The sequence below is a fragment of the Zeus faber genome (assembly GCF_960531495.2).
Source record: "Zeus faber genome assembly, chromosome: 6".
In the NCBI taxonomy this organism is placed as follows: domain Eukaryota; kingdom Metazoa; phylum Chordata; class Actinopteri; order Zeiformes; family Zeidae; genus Zeus; species Zeus faber.
In genome coordinates this window covers 8,597,406-8,619,876 of record NC_137201.1, presented here as the reverse complement: position 1 = coordinate 8,619,876, position 22,471 = coordinate 8,597,406, and the positions used below count along the sequence as shown (strand labels likewise).

At 45.8% G+C, this 22,471-nt stretch overlaps 1 protein-coding gene across 2 annotated transcripts in view; it reads left to right on the top strand.

The window, feature by feature from the left end:
- The window catches only part of tspan9a (tetraspanin 9a), a 213,971-nt gene extending 194,143 nt beyond the window's left edge, over positions 1-19,828 (top strand). For both annotated transcript variants that reach the window (XM_080002000.1, XM_080001999.1), the window contains 4 exons: positions 6,859-6,960; positions 13,342-13,473; positions 14,866-14,949; positions 18,637-19,828. In XM_080002000.1, coding sequence (XP_079858126.1) covers positions 6,859-6,960; positions 13,342-13,473; positions 14,866-14,949; positions 18,637-18,708 — 390 coding nt within the window. In that variant the 3' untranslated portion in view covers positions 18,709-19,828. The remainder of the gene's footprint in view (positions 1-6,858; positions 6,961-13,341; positions 13,474-14,865; positions 14,950-18,636) is intronic.
- Positions 19,829-22,471: the final 2,643 nt, after the last annotated feature.

Genomic DNA, 22,471 nt, shown 5'->3' with positions numbered 1-22,471 from the left:
CATTCCGCCACGTAAAATCGAGGCGATTAAACGTAGCCTGGAAACTGCTGGGGGAACTTTGATTACACGGCCTCCCACAAGCGTTTGAGACCAAAGCCCGAACCAATGCATGACAAATCCACCAAAGTTCTCTTTCCCTTCTCAGGGACACAGTAGATAGATCAACCTATTTATACATTCACAGTCTTTACGTCGTGGTCGTCGCCGGAGACATCAGCTAATTCCCCTCCTTTGTTCTGAGGTTATTGCTCAAACGTAGTCTCCGAGGCAGATAAAGGAATTCATTTAGAAGCCAATCCATTCTGAGATTCTGATCTGGTCTCGCAGGCACACTCTGTCAGAAGTAAATATGTCTGTTGCCGCCTTATCTCTGCAGTGGTACTGGCTTAAACCCCCCCAAACACACACTCTCCCACCAATGGAATCTTAATGGGGGAGCCTCTTGACTTCACAGCATCCCATCCTAACCTGGGAAGGTAGAGAGATAGCTGAGTAGGTCCACGGATTTCCTGAATACCAATTAATATGGGCGCTCATAACCTAAAGGGGTAGGGGCTTTAGCTGGGGAGAATTCTCCCTTTCCCGCCCCTTCCAACGAATTACCCACGCTGCGTCCGGAATGGCAACGGTCCGGAATGTTAAAAGCACAATTGTCCACATGATCGACGTGACGATTGCTGTTTTAGGTTCTTTACTGAGCTAAATGTGATGTTTGCGCCGTCAACTGTGCACATGTAGCACGGAGGACAGAGTTTCAGATGTAATGCTTGTGTTTACCCCAGCAGCAGAGGCAGACGATCGAGCCGTGCTCGAGCTTTCACTGTTGGTTCTTTTTTTTTTCGGCTCGTGAGGCAGTAAAATGAAGTCTTCCCTATTTAAGGAAACTGTACGACACCGTCTCCCTCGGCTGGCATTAAAGCGGAGGGAAAAGGGACAGGAGAGGAGATGATAGATGATTCGTATCAATCACCCGGACGCCTCTCGATATTGCTTTTCCTCTTCTGCTTCGGCGTGTTTCTCTCCTGTGATATCTGCTATGCCGTGTGAGCCCCCCTCCCCCCCTCTCCCCCCACGCTGCTCGCTGTGATCAGAAGAATCACTAATTCACTGCTGCTATTTGATCTGCTAATCACAAGGCATTTATTAACAAGTAAGATATGAAAAATACACTCGCCGCGTATCTGCAAGACACACAGCAGTTGGCAGCGTTTAAAAGCCTATCGACACGGGCCTGCAAAATAGATGTTTTAGTCTTTCAAACAGGTTATCATTACATCATGAGGTACGCCGCAGCAAACTCTGATCCCGGGGGTGACATGCTGTTTACTCGCCGTAGAGGGGGGAAGACTCATTTACTGGAAGGGGGAGGAAATGCCGTATTCCCTCTATCCTTTCCTCTTTCGCTCTCTCGTTCTCCCTCTTTTGGCATCTTCCTTTCTGCCCCGCCCTGCACCCCGTCATCCCTGTTCTCTGTGAGAGTATTCCAGCGTGGAAGTGTGTTCTAAGCACAGAATCACTGCTTCCTTTCTCTGTCTGTACAGACCTGCTATCCTTCCTCTAGAGTAGTAGTAGGCTTGGCAACACTATTTTAGAGTGTTACCTCGCCGCACACACCCACACACGCCTGAACCGGTGTTCCAAGGCCTGATTAAATTGTGAATAGGGCTGAAAACTGCCCGATACAGGCATGGCAGGTGGCCGGGTCGCATAGTAGATTACAGCCATCAGTCGTTAGCTCTGTGGCCTCATTGTGGTGCCGTCAGCCTGCCGGCACACACTGGGCTGAACGGCGACGAAGGCTCAATAGCCTGGAATGAGGAATCGGGCGGAGAGGCACTGGGAGCAAGGGAGAAAGGAAAGGAAGGGGGGAAGCAGAGAGAGGCAGGGGACACGGGCTAAAGCGATGGAAGGTATGAAGATACGCACCTGGTGTTCTTTTGCTCTAAGGTACGTGTTATGGTCAATAATGGATTGAAACAGATGGTCATTATGAATTTACACGTAAAAAAGGAGGTGAAAGATGTTGAAAGTCCACTTGGGTCGAGCGGGTTGAAATTTGCGGTCAGCATGCTACTGTACTACTAATGCTGAAAATCCCCCAAAACAACTTTGAGAAACTTACAAATTGTTGGGTTTCAACAATGCTTATGACCAGACACAACAACAAACCACTAACTGCATACATTGGAGACTAGTAAGTACTTCTCCTTTGATCTCTCCCCTCCAAACGAATGAATTACTCCCTTGGAATGTAAGCAATATTCTTTTTGAGCTAATCATCAAAAGAGGTGGCTCAATCTTTTATTTTATTTCCTGTGCAGGATCAAGGAAGCCCCCCACCCGCGGAGAAAGTGGGTTCGGAATCAACAACAACTAACAATATGCATCAATCCAGGGCCAGCCGCTTGCATAAACACTCTATTCGGTTGTTATAAGCCCACTAAGTGTCCGCTGCGTGTCCCCGTTCCCCGTTTCTACAAAGAAAACAAATAAAAACAATGTGTTTTTCTTTAGATGTATTTATCCTCCTCATTCAACAAAACAAAAAAAAAAAAGCCCTGTGCGTCCCGTGCCGCGCCACGCATGGTAACTTAAACTCCCCCCTTGCTTCGGGCCCTATAAAGGCACGGGCCAGCCCTGCATCAGTCAGCAACTTCCAGCGAACGCACGAGGCAACGCAATTAAATCCCTCCATCACGAGCCGTGGAGGCAGCCAAATGCAAAGTGTGCCAGGGTCAATGCTGCTGCGCCCTAACTATACTTACTGCAACAGAATGAATGAGTGTTGAACTTACAAAGCCTTGGTCTTTCACACAAAACAAATTGGAGGAAATTGGTGGAACAGAAACATCTGGCCTCTAGTCTGGCATGAGGTGAATTATTCTGTGGTGCAGCCTCTGTCACCCAACATTCAGAATATGCGAGGATAGATAAAAATGACTGGAGGTGCTTGAGAAGGGATGTCGCTTCTAACTTATATTAAGGTTAAGGTTCGAGGATTTCAAAGTAGTTACTGTAGAGACCATTTGACAACTGGAACCACCACAGCCATATTGAATGAGTGGAGATGAAGGTGGCATGAGTGTGGGCAAAATGAGTTGAGGCGATCAGAGACGGTTAGATCAGAGAGAAAGAAAGGAAGGGCGCAGAGCGTCCTGTGCTGCGTGGGAACAGCGGTGTCTCCCGAGGCTCCGCCGCTTTAAAAGCCCAACGGCGGCCGGGGGCTTCCGCAGCACATCTCATGGTCTCATTTTACAGGTGCGGTGACTATGCTGTTGACAGATGGTCATTAGCCTGTGCACTGACCTGGACCGTACGTATGGAGAACCACGCACTTGCGCTCTAAGACACTCGAAGGGTCTCGAGGACTCCCAGACTTCAAAGTGCGTTACGCACCTTCTCGGGTCATGTGTAGAGTGCTTGACGCAGGGTTCACTGAAGACGCATTCCTGTCAGTATTGAGATGGGGGGACGGGCTCAGAAATTATTTACAAATTTATATTCTTTGGCACATAGGGCCTAGATTGCGTTCCATTACCTGTCAGCAGACACTTTTGTCCAAAAGGACTGACAAGTGCATTGGTCAATGGTAGTTGAAGGGAAGTTAAAGGGGCGTCGGGGAGAAAAGGTTCCTAGGAGGCTGAGACGACTAGCTGCAATCTGAGGTGATGGGTCCTCAACACCTCTAGTAGAAGATAGATTGAAATTCTGCCATTTTGGCTGAGCAAGCTGGAGGCTCGTTCCATCATTGTGGCACCAAGGATTAGAGGAGCTGACTTCTGAGTCCATTTAGCAGGTTGCCACTTCGGTGACCTGCACGGTTGGAAGAGCGGCGCTTTCTCGAACTACAATAACCTAATGAATTAATTATAATAAGCAGATAACATATATTTACAAAACTAAATGAACCGATGATGGAAATAATTGAATCTATTTGACATGGAGCCTCATCTCCAGGTCACTACTGGGCAGCGTGGGTGCTTGTGTGGAGCCTGTTCACACACACACACACACACACACACACACACACACATCTGTGTCTGGTTAGCGACAGGTCCCAAAGTACATGGTCCCCCCGGTCAGAATGTCACCGAGCTCAGGACCTGAATCTGAATTTGACAGGAGCCTGCAGCGCTGGCTCTCACATCCCGACCTACCAATGATTATCTTTCCTGCGCACCGGAGACCAACTTACTGCAGAGCAGTTTGGAATATGCTTAACAATTGGCTAGTAATCTACCCAAATAAATGAATACTACTCCTATTACTAAGAGTAATGTTCCTGATAAAACAACGTGGAAGATCTGCAGCGGCTACGCTTCAAAAATAGCCCTCAGCAACCTCCTGTCACTTGTCTGCTGTGTGCGGACGAGTGGGCTCATTACAGCTTAAGCCGAGCAACAGAGACAGACAGAGAGAGAGAGAGAGAGAGAGAGAGAGAGAGAGAGAGAGAGAGAGAGAGAGAGAGAGAGAGAGAGAGAGAGCGGAAGACGGAAAGAACGACATGGAGGATAATCCACCGCCCGCTCCCTTTTCACATTGGGTGAAAATACTGGATGTGGAAAGCACAACTCTACTACCTGCGCTCGTTACTTGTACTCTCTCTCTCTCTCTCTCTCTCTCTCTCTCTCTCTCTCTCTCTCTCTCTCTCTCTCTCTCTCTCTCTCTCTCTCTCTCTCTCTCTCTCTCTCTCTCTCTCTCTCTCTCTCTCTCTCTCTCTCTCTCCCTCTCTCCCTCTCTCTCCCTCTCTCTCCCTCCCTCCCCAGTCGCGCCAGCTGCAGCGTCCGTGATGAATGTGCTGTCCGGTATTGCTGAGTATTGGCTCTGGTCAGCCCGGAGTAGACGGCGAGCCTCTATCTCTATAATGAGAGGGATGAGCCGTGTCTCTGGGCTTTGTCGGTGCAAGCGCGACACACACACTCTGAAACATACGCACACACACGCACACACACACACACACCGGGGGAGGTAAGATACGCTGTTGATGCTGTTGGGGCAAAGTTTACCATGAGCAGTTGGAGGGGGATGCTTGATATTCACTGCAGCCTGTAACAAAATGGGCTTTTATCGAGAGGGTTTTGAGGTTTTTCTTTATCGGAAAGGGGCGACGGGTTTCAGGGGTTTGTGTATCCCTTCCCCCCTTTGGTTCTTTCGGCGGGGGCGTGGAAAATGGGTCGGCGGTTGACCGCCGACAAATCCACATATGTTTTGTTTCTCCTCTCGTTACCCTTTTTTTTTTTTTTTTTCTTTTACAAATTTGGATCGTTAGGGTTGGTTTCAGGGGAGGGGTCAGTGACAAAGACTTTCAAGATGCGGCCGAATTTCGTGGTCGTGTTTTGGTTGTTTTTTTGGGGGGGGGGCTGGTGCTGGTGTGATTATGCGACTGTGAGGAGTCGATAACGAGCAAGTGGGCGAGTGGAAGAAGAAGACGGACGGACGGACCAAGGGTGGGAGGGAGAGAGAGGCAGAGAGATTGATGATGCTGCTTTTCATCTGCATTTATTATTTTTTTCGACGCAACAGAGACAGATATGACGAGACCCGAGGACACACAAACCCTGAACCAGAGCCAAGCCAGAGCCAAGCCAGAGCCAATTTTAAGGGTTATGTCATTTTTTGGGGGGGGGGGGTTGATGTATGATGAATTAGTTGTAAATAAAAAAATAATAAAATAATAAAAAAAAAATATTTTTTATTTTTTATTAAGGTTTAATCTATTAATCTAGGTGTCTATACTATTTAGGTGAAGTGTTTTCACTGGGTCAGTCGAACTTGTAGAAATAACAGAGACTTTTGTTCGAGAGAGTTACGCGGGGTTGTGGTGAATGATTATTAAAAAATATATCTATATTTAAGGACACATAATCTGTCGCAGTGGTTCCATTATTTGTTTTTCTGTTTTAATATTTTATTTCTATTTTTTTTTATATTGTTTGCTTGTATGTTTATCCATTCGAACTGTGATTCACAAAAACAATGTCAAAGTAAATCTTCTCTCCAAGTCGAAACTAGCGGAGGATGCAGCTGGGGGCGTCTCGGTCCATCAAACGCTTTCCCCTCCGGTCGATGGAAATGATTCACTTGATTCATCTGAGCTTCGTATAAAAGATGGATGGATGGATAGACAGACAGACAGACAGACAGACAGACAGACAGACAGACAGACACACAGACACACAGACGGACGGACAGACAGACAGACACATAGATAGATAGATAGATAGATAGATAGATAGATAGTGAGACCCTGCAATAGCGCACATAAAAAATAGGAAATAATAATACATTGATTAAAAAAAAGAAAATGGCAATATGCAAAAATGCAACACACCAAAATAATAAATCCTAAGAAGGGATAAAAAGGGAAAATGAATCAAGAAAAAAATGTAGAATCAACCTGAAAATGAACAATAATAAAATAATCAAGGAACCGCGGAAAACAGAAACCACCCTAGAATTATGAACATATAAGTTTACTTTTAGGTTCATAATTCTGGGCTGGCAAAATAATTTTTGCAATGTACAAATACCGAATGATAAACAATTAAACAATATAAATAACCCTCAAAATGAACTAATTAGAAACAAGAACAAATAAGAAATATCCCCAAAAATATCCAAACAAAAATCTGGTTATGCACAACAAACCGTAATATTGCCATGGACAACAAACCTAAAAATTCACAATAAAATAAACCAGAAAAATTAACCTGAAGATAAACAATTGAACAAAGGGATACTCTACAACATGGTGCTTGATTTGGGTCTTGCTCAAGGTTTGCATCACATTGTCTAAATGCAAAATAAATAAAATTCATAATTTAGTATATTGTTCTTTTTGATGGTTTTGTCTCTTAGGTGAGCGACAACGCCAAGCAGGATCTGAAAGACGGCCTGGCTCTCTACAACACAGACAACAACATCGGCTTAAGAAATGCCTGGAACATCATCCAGGCCGAGGTAGGGACGTCTGGAAACGCACACGCGCACATACACACGCACACACATACACACACACACACACGCGCGCAAAGAATGGAAATGCTATCGCAATCTTAAAATTCATCGCACATCACTGTGAAGGGATAAGCCGTTGCATAAATGCATTTAAACTGTTTCCATGAATCCATTCAGGTGTAACATCATCCCTCTGTTTTGACTTTCGCTTTGTCTCGATGAGTGGAGCGCGCGTTCATCTCTGGCTCGTCTAGCTTGTCTTATTATTGCATTTTTATTGAGCAAAACTTCACAATATATCGTTTCTACATGTGATTTTGTCTCTTTACCTGTGATTGTGTTGCGATTTGACGGTCAGCCACGTCTTCGTCCTCCGCTGCTGAGGCTGGAGCCGCTTCAGATGTGGAGATCAGTGGAAGCTGCAAAAAGCTAAAGTTTCCTCAACCACCCCACTTGAGCGGATTCTCTGCCTGTGAAAGTGGCACCATTGGATCCATCTTTCACCGCTGCGATCAAAGCTGCTGAACTTCATTCGCTGAGTTCTCGGAAGAGTGCTCGGTCAAATTTGCAGCCCAACTCCAAGCTCTCGAGGACTCCATTCGAAGGGAATGTCTGGGAATACGTCCGGGAATATTGCTGCACTTCGGGCTACAGCCGAAGAAAACGCTGGAAAGCGGTCGACGCTGGAAAATCCCGATGCTGCTTCCAACATCGCAATTGCTGCAATTAAAATTAAAATGGCCGAACTTGAACGCACTGTGGGCAAAGTCTCGGATAAAATGTGAAGATTTGGAACCTCGTTCCAGAACGAACAACGTCCGCCTCCTCGGACTCCCGAAGAAAGCTGAAACGGCCCCACAGCAGGAATTGGCTTCCAAGCCGCTGCAGGATTTGCTCGGTATGGAGACAGCCCCCTTGGTGAACAGATCACACCGTACGATGCGCGCTCGGGGCCCTGACGATGGTCCTCCTCTGCATGATTAGATTCGGCTTCACCACTTCAGAGACCTGAATTGGTTCTGCAGAAGGCTGGAGATACCGCTGACCTGCGCTACCCGGGGAAGACGGTTCACATTTTCCCCGACTATGCTGTGGCCACTGCAAAGAAGAGAGCTGACTACGCTGAGGTAAAGCGACGCCTGAGGACCTAACCACCAAATATCCATTACGGCATGCAGAACCCATCGCGGCTGACACTGACTTTGAATACCGCTGAGCATCGCATGTTGGATAATCCCGGCCAAGTCTCAACCTTCCTGGATGGTTATTCCCCCAACGGTGGGTTCCGGATGAGACAACGACGCTTCGGAGTCGGGCCGCTCGGGCCTGTTTGAGATGTCCTAATGCGCCGACTGCTGCGCACTTGACGTGTGTCGCCTCCCCGCTGTGAGGTTTCTCTGACCTTTTTTTTCCTTCCCTGTGACACTTCCAACGTCCCCTTTGCCCAAATGGAAAACGGATACGGGAAGCTTACAGTTGTCTTCGACCCGCTTTCCTTTTATTAATGGCTGCTCCACTGTCTTTTAACAAATTCTGCCTTCTATTCTTTTATTCTATGTAGATCTACCTATGGTTATTGTTGTGGGTAGCAGGGATTATCTGTATATATGTCTGGTTTCTTTATACATATAGACACGATGTGCCTTCTGTTTCAGTGTTGTTTGGTTCGTAGGCCTAGGACGGTTGGTTGTTCATTCTTATCACACTCAAGGACATCTTTCATTGTTATTATTAACACATCTTTGCTTGATAAGTACATTTCATCAAGCTGTTTCCCATGTCCAATGTGAAGTTTTTGAGTGTCAATGCGAGGGGCTTGAATCAACAATGCAAGCGTGTTGCATTGATGGACAGTATTTGCCAGAGATCGATTGACCTGTTGTTTTTTCTGGAATCACATTTATTGGCTGAAGATGTGAACCGTCTGGCTAATAAAGACTACCGTGTAGTTGCGTCCTCGTGCGCAACCACTAAAGCTGTGACCATTTTGTGCCAGCGTAGACATTGCCTTGCATGATAACACATGCATGGTAACCATGGTAAAAGCTTGTCTGGAGGGCCAAAATGTTTCTATATTATCTGTCTATGATCCTAATATTTGGGGCAAAGATTTTTATGTTTGGCTGACTAACATTATGCTGGAACTCACAGAGTTTAAATTTATCATTGTTGCTCTCTTCCCTATAACCCTCACTGACCATGAGGCTGCACTTGGTTCAGCTACTATCCGTCCTTTACCACCGAGGGCCCCTAGATGGCGCTTTATCGCCTGTACTTCAAAGAGTCACAATTTAAGATTGGACTGCGCGAATTTGTAGATTTCAATAGTGGCACGGTCACCACCAACATTTACCTAATGTTCTAATACTTTTGTAGGGCCCCTGTCATTCACAGGCCCTTAGAATTGTCTTAACACCCACCCACCCCGCCGTATGGTGCCACTGGGCATGGTTGATAATGCAAGGATTTAAAGGAATGCGGTCAAGGGGTTGATTTATATACATCGGCCCTAAGCAAAACACGGGCACTAAAATTACGAGATCTTGAGACGAGATTTGCTGCTCTGGATGGAGCTCTCCATCACAGTTACAGCAACGGTACAGCAGGAGAGCGAGAACTGATGAGAAAAGAGAAAATAACTCTTTTGCTTGGACATAGTGCTGAATTCCAGATGCATCGGACGAGACAGAATTACTATTTTAATAGCTCTAGGTCGAGTCATTTACTGGCCTTACGACTGAGAGCTGACATTGTGACACCGAGACACTGTGAGGTCCGGGGATGGTGTGATTCAGTCGGAACCGATTAAAGTCAACAGCACGTTCTGTTCTTTTACACTGAACTCTATAGCTCCAAGATTAACCTTGAGGAATCCAACAGTGTCAATTTGTTAAGTAATATCCAAATCTCTCAGTTGATGAGGCAGTGACACCTGACTCCCCTGACTGTAGATGAATAGAAGGAAGCAGTTCCAGCAGTTCTGGCCCCCTCCTTTTTGATATGATACTATTTTCCATCGAAAAACATTTTTTGTCTCGAGATGTAAACACTACCATTATATCCCTACTCCTAAAGATCCCACTGATTGTGCCAGTTATAGGCCCCTGTCATTACTAAATTCAGATGACAACATTTATTGCAAAAGCTCTGGCACCACTCCTTCAAGATGACATGACTAAGCTTGTCCATTGTGACCAAACTGGTTTCATAAGAACCAAACTTGCCTCGGACAATGCGGCGGTGGGCCCCCCCTCCCATTCCTGTAGTGAAACAATTGAGGTATATGGGTATTGAAATTTTCCCCACGACATTACATTTTGAGGATATCCTATGAACGGCCTCTCGCGATCATGTGTCCACAGTGAAAATGAACATACTCTAAGAATTTTTTTTTTTCAAGTTCTATGCTCCCGCATCCTCTCCTATCCTTTCCTTGAGAAAGCTTCAGACGGCCTTCTCTTAGTTCGCTTGGCAGGGCAAAACCCCTCATCTCAAGCTTACCACAATACAGCGTGAGAGATTGGATGGTGTCCTCGCACTCCCCACACTTTAAATATTACGAGTGGGCCTTCACACTGCGACCACTTACCACCTGGTTTAACCGAGATGTTGCTGTTTAATGGCAGATGATGATGGAAAGCTCGATCCAGCCAGAACAATTACAAGACCTACTGTTCTCTAACATTTCCACCATTCAGTGAACACCGCACTATGGCCCCATAGCTTTCCAGCTGGTCGCGGTGTGGAGATCAGTGGAAGCTGCATTTAAAATTTCCTTCAAGTCAAATGCGTACTCTCCTATATTTAATAATGCTGAGCTTCTAACTGGGAGCCTTCCCACAAAATTTCACGGATGTAGCAATAAGTGCATCCATTACTTGGGCAATGTGGGGTCTGTGGTGATGAGGGGTCACGTTCCTTTCAGGACTTATGTAATCAATTTGATCTGCCAGGTAGCACTTTCTTTTATTGCCAGGCTGCCATGAAAACCTAAGGTGTTCCATGGCAGTGCCTCCCTCTCTTTCATGGCATTGGGGGGACAAGGGGTTTGATTTCCTCTGTGTACAGATTTGTTTTGGAAAAAACATATAAACCTCTGGCTGTGGACAGAATGTGGAGGGCAGATTTGCTGAATTTGGATTCAGACTTGGTTGGGGTACTGCCTGGTCCGGCATTCGCCCGGCATCGAGGAACCCAGACCTCCAACAGATTCATTTCAATTTTGCACATAGAACCTATTTAACACCACGCAGACAATGAAATATGAGAATTTCTAATGACCCGACTGCATGTTATGTTCATTGAACACTGTTGGCACCTTCTTTCACATTATTTGGGAATGCCCTGGTGTGCTCTTTTTCTGAGAAATGGTGGCCTCTAAGCTCTCAGCCTTGTTATCAGTGACCGTCCTCGCTTTGCCCAGGGTGCTGATGCTCAGTGATTTCTCGTTGCTTCACATTTCGCAAACAAAGAAGTACATACTGCTCACAGGCTTTACACTGGCGAAAAAGATGATTGCTGCTCCCACATTATCTTTCTTTCCATCACTGCATTGTTATGGTTTTGGACATTGTCTACTTGGAACTCTCGACTGCAAGGATGCATAGTGCCAATCACGCAAATATTGAGACGTAGCCTTCAGTTTCTATTGAGCTTCAGCTTCAGCTTCAGATAGATTGAGGGTTTTTTTTTCTCCATTGCATGTTTTTCTGTTGATTGATGTCCCCGGGGTGAGTTTTGAAGGTTGGTTTTGATTTGTATTTATTTTAATGTATTATTATTATTATTATTATTATTATTATTATGTTATTTTCCTCTCTCTCTCTCTCTCCCTCTCTCTCTCTCTCTCTCACTCTCTTTCTTGTTGTTCTGTTTTCCTTGATTGCAAAAAAATAAATTACAAAAGAATGTAATCACAAAAAACATATTTTCTTGGGTTCATAAAAATAAATATGATTATTTATGGTATGTAATATATCGATTCATCATTTTGTGATTAAATGTATTGTAGTACAGTTGATGGTGTTAATAAAACAGCCAACCTCTCCGCTGAGGTCAGTGCTACCGTACAGACCACAGTTTTAATTTCATGGTTTGATTTCCTGCTGAACACGTCATGACAATAAATCTGCAGCATGCCGGATCTTTCTTTTTATGCAGTGCCCCAGGAAAAATCATGTTGCATTTTTGCTACAAATGCAAACTCCAAAATGTTTTTAATGTATGCTGGGGCTTATAAGTTGTTGTTTCCTGACACTTTAAAGGGGACCTATTGTGGAAAAACTCACTTTTTCAGTGCTTTTGCGCATACATTTGGGTCTGTGATGGGCCTACTAACACACCAACTGTGAAATAAGACAACCGAGTCAGTTTTTTCTGCGGTGCCTAGATCAGAAAACATGTGATTCAACAAGCCATTGACATTTGTGTCGCCTTCCTACGTCACTAAAATTAGAACCCCCCCCCCCCAGCATCTGAGTAACTCCACCCCCGGCCTGAGAACTACCAAGCGCAGCCAGACCCCCTAAGCATGGGAACTGCTCTGTTGGCGTCACAGACCAGCAAAAATCTTTTAAAAGAAAGAGGAATTAATACCACGCTCAAACTCCCATTGGCTCACAGAACTGGGGCAAACAAGCTCTGGAGTGGGCGTGGACGGCAACAGCTCATTTTCATTTAAAACCACACACACCGAAACAGACTGTCAGGAACAGTATGGGTTAGAGGCATATCAGAATGGCTAATGGGGAATAGAATGCATAACCTGAGTGTTATTCTGAGCAAAAAACATTCCAGCAAAAGAATAAATGCTTTTGTGACGTTAGAGACTCCTTATTGGCGTATGTGATTTTGACATGACCCCGGTGCTGTACATTCAACTTTGATCCAAAAAATAACTAACAAAAACATATACATTTGTTATTATTTCATTGTCCTGGTCAAAATTGCTCTCATCAAATGCTGTTTTTTATCGTAATTGGCGCATTCTGTGCAAAAAATGCAAGGTGTTATATTTGTCACCGGGGGTCACTGTGCACCCTGTTGAATTGCGTTACTATCACTTTAAGAAAAAACTCTTATATTCTCTTATATTGAGAATTATGTCAAGTCAAGTTTATTTATAATTTAAATTGCTTTGAAATGTAGTGGAGTAAAAGTCAAGTCTCCAAAACTTATACTAAAGAAAGTACAGAAAATTGAAAAACATATCCACTAAGTACAGTAACAAAGTACTTGTTACTTTCCACCCCTGATACAGTGGTTACTACTTTTAATAATTGTATCACTCCAACTGTGTAGAAACCTCAGCAACTTTTGGCACAGAGATTTCCATTGGGATAAATAAAGTCTTATCTCATCTCATCTCATCTTATCTCGCCGCAGTGGAAGTGCTGTGGTGTGACGGCGTACACAGACTGGCATGAGGCTCTTAAGGAGAAGGTGGTCCCGGACCGCTGCTGCCAGGAGCACTACCAGGAGTGTGGCCGCAACTCCACCAACATGTTCTGGAACAGGGTGAGTGCGACGTGTGTGCAGTAAAGGTTCTTTAGTTGTTTCTCGTTTTTTTTTTCTCGGTTTCCTACTTAAGCGCTATGCAGTACAATGCTTTGAAATTTTGTTCAAGCACCACGCACGTCTGCGAGTCCCTTAAAAAGTCATCAAATGGTCTTAAATGGGAAGTGATGAGGTCTTTATTTCAACATAAATGTTTTATCTGATTTACCCGTATTTGAATTTTTTGGTCGAAATTGGAGAAAACTGAAGTTCTTCTGCATCGTTGTACATTTCTGATGTTCTAACCTCAGCCTGTTCTAGATTAACCCAACTTACCTAATAATCACCTGACGTACTGTACTCTATTGAAAGAAATTCCCAAGTTCCTAAGGCCAAAGTTGTCTGTAAATTTTTTTTCAAATTAGATTCACTCCAGTACCCAATCTCTTACCTCCCTACCTGACATAAAGGAAACTGCTATAGTACCGGTCCATAGCATCATCACGTTCATAACCTTATTTCTACCTAATACCTACCTCTGCCCTGTACCCGATATCTAGGACTTAGCTGCACTACTTCATTCAATAAGAGAATGATGATTTTTCCAGAAATCACTCTTAAATTTGGTTAAAATCTGTCTTATAAAAGGTCTTTAAAAGTATTGAATTGAACTCTCTGAATCTCTTTCCACTCCAGTTCCAACCGGGACGACCATTCAAAACCTTCCCGACTGTCCCCCCAATTACAGTTACACGTCTTAATCCACTCCCCGCCCACTCTGGCGTTTGGTTTGTGAGCCACCCCAAAGTATAGGGGATTAAAATCTGTAATATAATGGAAGCAAATTGGAATGGGCAGACAGCGAGCGGCCCGATGGGCGAAAGCTTGTACGTACGCATGTAATCCCGGCCGGAGGAGTTGGCCGCGCACAATAAAGTGTCGGGTTCTGCCAGTCTTTCCCCACACACAGAGCCCCACGGCACTCAAAGCCACTGTAGTGATTTTAACAAACACACTGATCTATCGATGAACCCCGTGGGGGAATGAATATATTTAACAGCATGCAAATACCAGCCACCATCTCAGTGACGCTCAGTGGGTTTTTCTCTGGATGTTTTGTTTGTTTTCCTATTTAGTACATCTTCCCTTGCCTCTTCAGAGAGGAAAATAACATGCAACCTGCAATACACGCGACACCCTAACAAATACGGTTGGAATGAACCGACTGATGCAGGGAATAGAGGGTTTTTTGCTCCCAAGTTCCATTATCTGCACACTAAGTACTTCTCCGCCAGCGTAGGAAACGCAGTAGCACTAAGTGTGAATGAGGGGAAGGGGCCGTTCTCCATTCTTGTACTGACGTGAGCTGTGTTTTATATTTTTAACTGGGCCTGTTTCCGTCCACTTTTCCAGGGCTGCTTTGAGAAAGTGGAGGAGTGGCTGGACGACAATAAGCACTTACTGGGAACCATCGGCATGGTCATCCTGGTGGTTCAGGTAGGAAGCCTCCCGACTCTACGCTTTTGTAGTCCCTCGACTGTTAACGTATTTACAGCCCAGCTGGGCTAGCCTAAACGCCAGCTAAATACATAATACTATAATACAATTTTTACTTCAGCACGCAAGTTCCATACCTGAACAAAGTTGCCAAAATCTAAGGGATTGGGTAAAGAATGTCTAGATATCGCAACATGAAAAGATCATTGACTGATATCTCAATCTACCACAAATCCACAGTGGCAAAGGACCGTAGAACTTGCCAGGTCCCCCCAGGACAGCACTCTCAGGGGCTACACAACATTTGACATTGATAGCTGAAAAGCAAAGACACCGTATGAGTTGGAATTGGAAATGATGGCCTTCGGTGGAAAATCATATTGAAGCAATGACTTCCCGTAAGGCGGCTATCCTACTCGTCACTCAGAATGGGTGATATTATTGAGCAGCGCTATATTGAGCAGCACGACCTGAATACCTTGCGAGGCTGCTTGCCGCTTTAATTCTTTTTCTTTTTTTTTTTCCTTATATAAGGCTTTCCATCACTTTTTAATGTAATTTTACCTTGTTGTACGTGTGGGCGGGCCCTCCAGTCTGAAGGGGAATGCGGTGGTCCCAATACGAAGGCCGGTCGCCGGGCAACCGCATATCTCCCCGGCGCGGAGAGGCACCCCTGATCCCGTCTGGGAGAATCAAAGCCCCCTGGCTCCCTGCCTGGCAGGCTGCAGCCACGCCTCGGAACCCCCGAGGAGACGGACGGCCGAGAGAAATGGAGTGACGCTGCAAATAGAAGAGAGGGAGGAAGAGAGAAAGCGAGAAGAGAGCCAAGAAAAGACAGCGTAGGATAGGGGTGGTGGAGATCAATTCTTCTTCAAGTTTTGCTCTTTGTGCCTCGCGCCGGGCTCCATCTCTGCCTCTCGATGCCTCTGTCATGTCTCGAAAGTTGAACCTCCTACAGTACTTTCTCCTGTTTTAGCCGTTCTTTTCTCTTCCACTTGGACTGTCTGTCATATTTTATCATGTGCCGCCAGCCATCCTGGATGCGTTTTGCCTTGCTATGTGTGTTTACCTCTCACTCTTCCAGCTGGCGAGCGCAACAGCCCAGTAGCCGCCGCGCACACACACACACACACACACACGCACACACACACACTGGAATATTACTTAAATATTGACATAACCTCCACCAGCACACTTTTACAGCCCTGAAATATTACACTTACCGCTCGCTAGTAACTCTCTCAATCTCTCCCCCTTCATTTTATGCATCACCCCACCCGCTAATTGCTTCGTAAAATGTTAGTTTACTTATTTATTTTTATGCCGCCAATATTTCATCTTCTGTGCTGCAGAGGCGCAGTGAATTCCGCTGCCGCTCCCATCCAGTCAAAGCTGAGTGACATTACTATTAAATCTTTCTGGAAGACTTGCGTAAGTACAGTAAGAGACCGCGGGAGGATAGCGTCTCTCCACGGAGTTCAAAGTGCACCTACGTATCGATACAGAGCAAATGATCTGTAGTTACTGCTGTCCAACCACTATGTATTCATGAGACGATCACTCAGCCACTTCCGCCCTGTTAACTGTTTTTCTTTCCCTGTTGCTATACACATTTATGACTCCCGACTACACTCGAGTCCTCTTATGCCGTCCCTCAATTTGTCATTGTGTTCCAGCAGACACAATCATGTCTTATGCTGTAAGTGAACTTCAGCTGCACGTTTTGGGGCGTTGTTAACATTATAGAGACACTGTATGGTCCTTCACAAAGTACTGTGGAAGGTACTATTTCTGCTCCAGTTCAGTCCTTCACAAGGTTCCATTTCTGCTCCCATAAATTCCCTTATAAGGTACAATTTATGCAGTACAATTGTTTTTCCTTTACAAGGTACCATGGAAAGTACCACTTCTGGTCACATATACCGTAGTCATTTAGTAGGTACCATGGAAGGTCCCATTTCTGCTCCCATATACTGTAGTCCTTTGCAAGGTATGATCGAAGGTTCCATTTCTGCTCCCATATAGCCTTTTAGAAGGTACCATGGAAGGTACCATTTCTGCTCGCATACTGTACAGTCCTTCATATGGTTTCATTTGTGCTTCCATATAGTCCTTTACAAGGTACTACAGTGGTACCTCGACTTACGACTGCATCTACTTACGACTAATCCAAGATACGAGTAGCGATAGTCGCGAAAATCTGTATCGACTTGCGACCGACTGCTCCAAGATACAAGCGTGGAATTGTGCAGTTGACGCATCGGCGGCCAGTCAGTCAGCAGTCAATCAGCAGTCAATCAGCGGGCGACCTACATCGTGTGCGCACGTAGTTCATGGCTTATTGATATTCTTTTCATATTTACCGTGTTTGTGCTGTGTATTTTGTTTGTTTTCACCCTTCATGATGAGTCCCAAGAAGAAGGATGATGGGAAAAAGAAAAAGGCAATGATTCCCATTGAAACTAAGAAGGAAATCATAGAAAAATATGAGCGTGGTGTATATGGGAAAAATTGCTTCAACATACGACTGTTTTAACATACGACCGTTCTTATAGAACCAATTACAGTCGAGGTACCACTGTATCTGCTCCCATATAATCCTTCACAGTACAGGTTACCATGGAAGGTACCACTTCTGCTCACATACAGTCTTCTAGCAGGTACTATGGAAGGTACCATTTCTTCTCCCATATAGTCCTTTACATTGTTATCTTACCCATTGTGCCGCAGCGCGGGAAACCTTCTGATCAATGATTTCAATGAGCAGAAAGCTTTGCAAAAAAAAAAGCCTACAAGCATTTTTTGGAATTTCTTGGCCACAATTTTTTTGGAATAACTTTTGTCAATGGCTGAGAAAGTATCTTCATTTTATTCTACAGTGGAGTTGTGTATCCCGCAGAGGAGTTTCAGGTTTCATAAATATAAGAGGATATGTGACCGGCTTTCCCCCCCAGTCCTACGGGGACCACTGCCAGAGAACGAAGCACATGAGTGGCGCAGATGTGGTATGTGTGAATAATTGGGTTCATGGTCGCTGTAAGTCGATTCAAGCGAGTATTGAGTAGGTTTCTAATTGGTCCTGACCAAACGCCGGTCTTGCATATACCGCCACGCCGTACGCATTATTGTTTCCCTAACTGGGTTTTCCATGTGATTGACAGCAGCTTAAGATGGTAACGTGTAATGTTTTGTACCGTTATTAAATAGCGATGACAACCAAAGTCTGATTTGGACTCAGAGGAGATCAATCTCCTACGCCGCGGCGGGTCCCGGCGGAGGCAGCTTCGTGTTTTGCTGGAAACTCCAGGTTCTTCTTCCAGACTGTACAGTGTGTTTTGCAGTCTCCGGCATCTGGACCTTAGCAGATAATGGCTTTTCGTCTCCGCCACCGCAGTTTGATGTTTGGGAGTGTCAGGGGGGAAATGGGGAGCTTCAAAGGTTCCAGCCCTCTACTTTGATCCAGTGGCGTCTCAATTGACTTCATTGACTTAATGCTCACGCCCGCCGTACATTTTTCCATCAGTGAGGAGAGATGCTTGAGAAAGTTTTTGCCGTCGTTTGAAGGCCATCTGAGAAGATGAAGAAATAAACGCACGCACGCGCACGCACACACACACACACACACACACACACACACACACACACACAGGCCCTGACACGTCTCTGTCCTCTCTCTCTTCTCCACAGCTCCTGGGCATGGCGTTCTCCATGACGCTGTTCCACCAAATCCACAGAACGGGGAAGAAGTACGACGCCTGACCCCGCCGCAGAAGGCCTGGCGTGGAGGAAAGTGAAAGAGCCCCCCCCCCCCCAACGCCTGATGGGATAGACTTTGGATGACCCACCCCCCTTGTAGCCCCGTCACGTCACCCTCACACACACCCCCTTCCCCCGCCCACCTCCCCCCTTCTCCCAGACCGTCTGTACAGATCCAAGCTCTCCTCCGCTTGACTGTTCGTTTTGCCAAAGAGTAACGCAACCAGAAGGGAAGGAAGGAGAAGGAGGAGGTCAGAGTTGGGCAAAAAAGAAAAAAAAAAAAAAAGAAAAGAAAAAGAAGAAGAAATTGGTTGTCACGCCTCTTTAGCGGATTTGTATTTTTTTTTGTTTTTCTACTTTGTGTTCATGGCTCGGACTAACCCTAAGGAAGGAAGCAAGGAGTTTGAGACAATGGACGCTTTACTAATGCCCGCGCTCCCCTCCATCATCTTTCAAAGGAGATACAAAATAAACTCGTGTTCTATTTCCCTCCGGCTGCCGTGGGAGATTTAGTAAGTCGATTAATGTTACCCCCCCAAACACCCTCCTTCTCCTGTAAATGATTAAAAGGTTCAGTTTGAAGCATGCTCCTTTTCTACTCCACAGATTTACGCCAACTTACGTGGCCCCCGCTGTTTTTTTTCATTTCTTGCCGCGTCGGCGCTGTGTCGTGTGGAACGGCAAGGAGGTTGGACGCCGGGTTGACCCGTTTTTTTTAAACTTTCCTTGGTTTTTGAAGGTCACCGGCGGCGAGGGCGGGGACCCTGGTCGGTGTGGAGAACAAACGGACGAGTGGAATTGGCTTAACTGGGTTTTTATGGGGTGATTGGGATTATGAGGCCTGGCGATCCTTCCTGGGGGGAGCCCTCGCCAACGCAGCGCTGTTCTGTGTACGCTTGCTCGCACACTCACCCTCCCACACGCGCACAGACACACCCACGCATAAAGTGTAAAAACATCAGAGGTATTCCCATTCCTTGTCAAACAGAGCCAGTGTTGTAAAACGGTTTAATGGGCGCCCACCACAACTGTCAGATGAAGAGACTTCGCCAGCGCAACTCCCCTCTTTGTGCATAGACAGAAAAAATCGTGAGTGTGCGCGCGCGTCCTAAACTGCCCCAGCAGCAGAGAAAACAGGACACTGTGGTGTGTATATATATATATATATATATATATATATATATATATATATATAGGGAGAGCGAGAAAGAGAGAGAGGGAGGCAGAGGGGGAGGAGGAGTGCGAGGAATCCTTCAGACATCAGTGCTGCCATGGACAGTGTTAGTGGAGTCTTCCTCTCGAGCTCTTTATCCGTTTACTTCCCCTCCCTGGCTGTCAAAGTCCACCCCCCCCCCCACCCCCACCCCCCCCCAAAAAAAAAAACACTCTCTTTCCGTTTCCTTGTCTGTTTGTTTGTGTTCCTTCCTCTCTTCCCTCGAGCCGAAAGGCTACTTTCAGAAGCAGATCTGCGCTGACATTCCCGCTCGTGGCGAAGATTGTGCGTCGTCGTCGCCGTGATAACCCCGGCTCCGGTTTGCTCGCGCCTCCTTCTCTCTGCCGCAGCCTCACAGGAGGTATTTTGGGGGGCGGCAGCATCCTGTGTACTGAGGAGTGTGGCCAGCGGAACATGAGGCATGAGCAGAACGGAGCAGGAGAAAACCAAGGGGACGCTTCAATCTGTGATGGCAGCATTGATGGAGCTAGTTTTCCCCACTCGGTGTGTGTGTGTGTGTGTGTGTGTGTGTGTGTGTGTGTGTGTGTGTGTGTGTGTGTGTGTGTGTGTGCGTGCGCGTTTCAGAGACAGGTGCAATCGAATTGGACGAATTTAAAAAGTTCCATGGCCAACTTTCTGCTTGTTTACTAGTACGTACGTAGGTCAGAACCCAGGTTGAGAGTAACGGCAGAACCGCACTGGGTGTGGAACTTTGGCGTCCTCGTACGTTAACCGCCCACTCTGTGGCCGGGAGCTCCCGTAAAGCTGCTGGAAATGCAGTCGTTCTAGCCCAGCGGTTCTCAATGTAGGGCCCGGGGTAATTCGAGAGGTTCCAGGTCGTCCCCGGCAGAATGATTAATAAGTTCGACTTCAGCATTATTTCATTTCCACGACGTTAGGAACATTACAGAATGTAGGATAATGACTGTTTTGATCCTCGTCTCACTGTTATCTCCCTAACTATAGTCAAGACAGGTTTGGTGATTTGAACTGAATCATAATCTAACAATAAAAAAAAAAGAAAGAGACAAAATCTTGTCAAATTGGGGTCTGTGGCCTAATGCGTCTGGTCTTGTCAACTACATAGATTATGATACATAACGGATTTGGACCGAATGGAGTTTTGGCATAAATGAGTGGGACCAGAAGTGTAGCATCTCTGTTCCCAACCATCCCCATCCTCCAACGGGGAGGGAGGAGTTTCTCTCCTGTGGATGAGGTCTTAGAACGGCGGACGCCACGCACTGCTGCTATACACCGTAACGGATCACACACATGGGAGGAGGTGGAGGAGAGAGAAAATGAGCTAAGCATGACTCTGAAAACAGCATCGCCTTACTCGCCTGGTTGTCGTTTCACGCCGCTCGATTCCGGTCTCATTTGGGAGTCCACGCTTTTCCGCCAGAAAGAGACCTTTTCCTTCCTTCTTTTCCTTTTCTCTGCTCCGCCTCTTGCCGTGGTGTCCGGAGGGCGGGTCATGGACGGACATGACAGCGGACGCGATTGGACAGATCGTCCAAAACCCACTCCTGTTTGCAGCAAACACACATTTCTAAAAGCAGCTCGAAGCTGTACTCTCTTCACCCGCCCATGATTGAGTTGGGCGTAAAGGAGAAATATGGATTCCACTATCTTTAGTTTCAACCTGCTTTCCCCCCACGACCAAAATCGAGAATCACATTACCACAATAACCTTCGATCTGTGTTTCTGTTTGGGCATCGCCGAAAGGGAACGAGTTGAACTTTTCAGCACCGTTTAGAAAGGGGCCATACATAGTGGAGGGCGTATTTGAAAGACTTAATTTTGTGCCCCCTGCTGGAGATGACCCTGAAAACGTTGTCACTTTTCTGTAGTATTCCCATTGTAGATGGGGTTTTTTTTTCCGGTTTGTTTTTTATCCAAAGAAAATGTCTTTTTTTCACGTAGAATGTGGCGCTGAAGGCCGAGCGTCGCGACAAAGCATCGCTAAAGGGCGTTACTTTTGTGGCTTGGTTGTGGTCGTTTCATGTGCATTTGTTGTTTTTTGATACGTTATGCAGCCTTGTCGTTCTTCGGTGTTTTTGTCTTTTCTTTCTCTTCGTTGAGGAGCAACGACGAGGGACGGGGGGGGGATGGGGGGGGTCAAAGTCACCCGTCGGGAAAATTTCAAGCGTTCGGTTTAAGCGTCTTTCCCTCCCAGTGGATTAATCTCGTCTCACCGCAATGAGTCCGCAACGAGGTGCAAAAACTAAAAAAAAAATGTACCGTAATCAAAAAAACCCCCACAGCTGTTTTCGAAAAAGAAAACACTTGAGTGGGGGAAATCGAACGAACGCGATCCAAACAAACTGAACCAAAAGGAATTAATAGAGTCTGGCTTGTCTAGGGGATTATTTCTTTTTGGTACATCGATATCTGTTGCTGTTGCTTTTAATTAAAATAGGCCTTTTATGTAAATGCAAAGCATTCATCTTCTGGCCTGTGATCTATCAGATGACACTCAGAAACAGCTCCTCTCTCGCTTACATCACTTGGATGTGAATCTACAGTCGTTTTGCTGCGGATTTAACAAA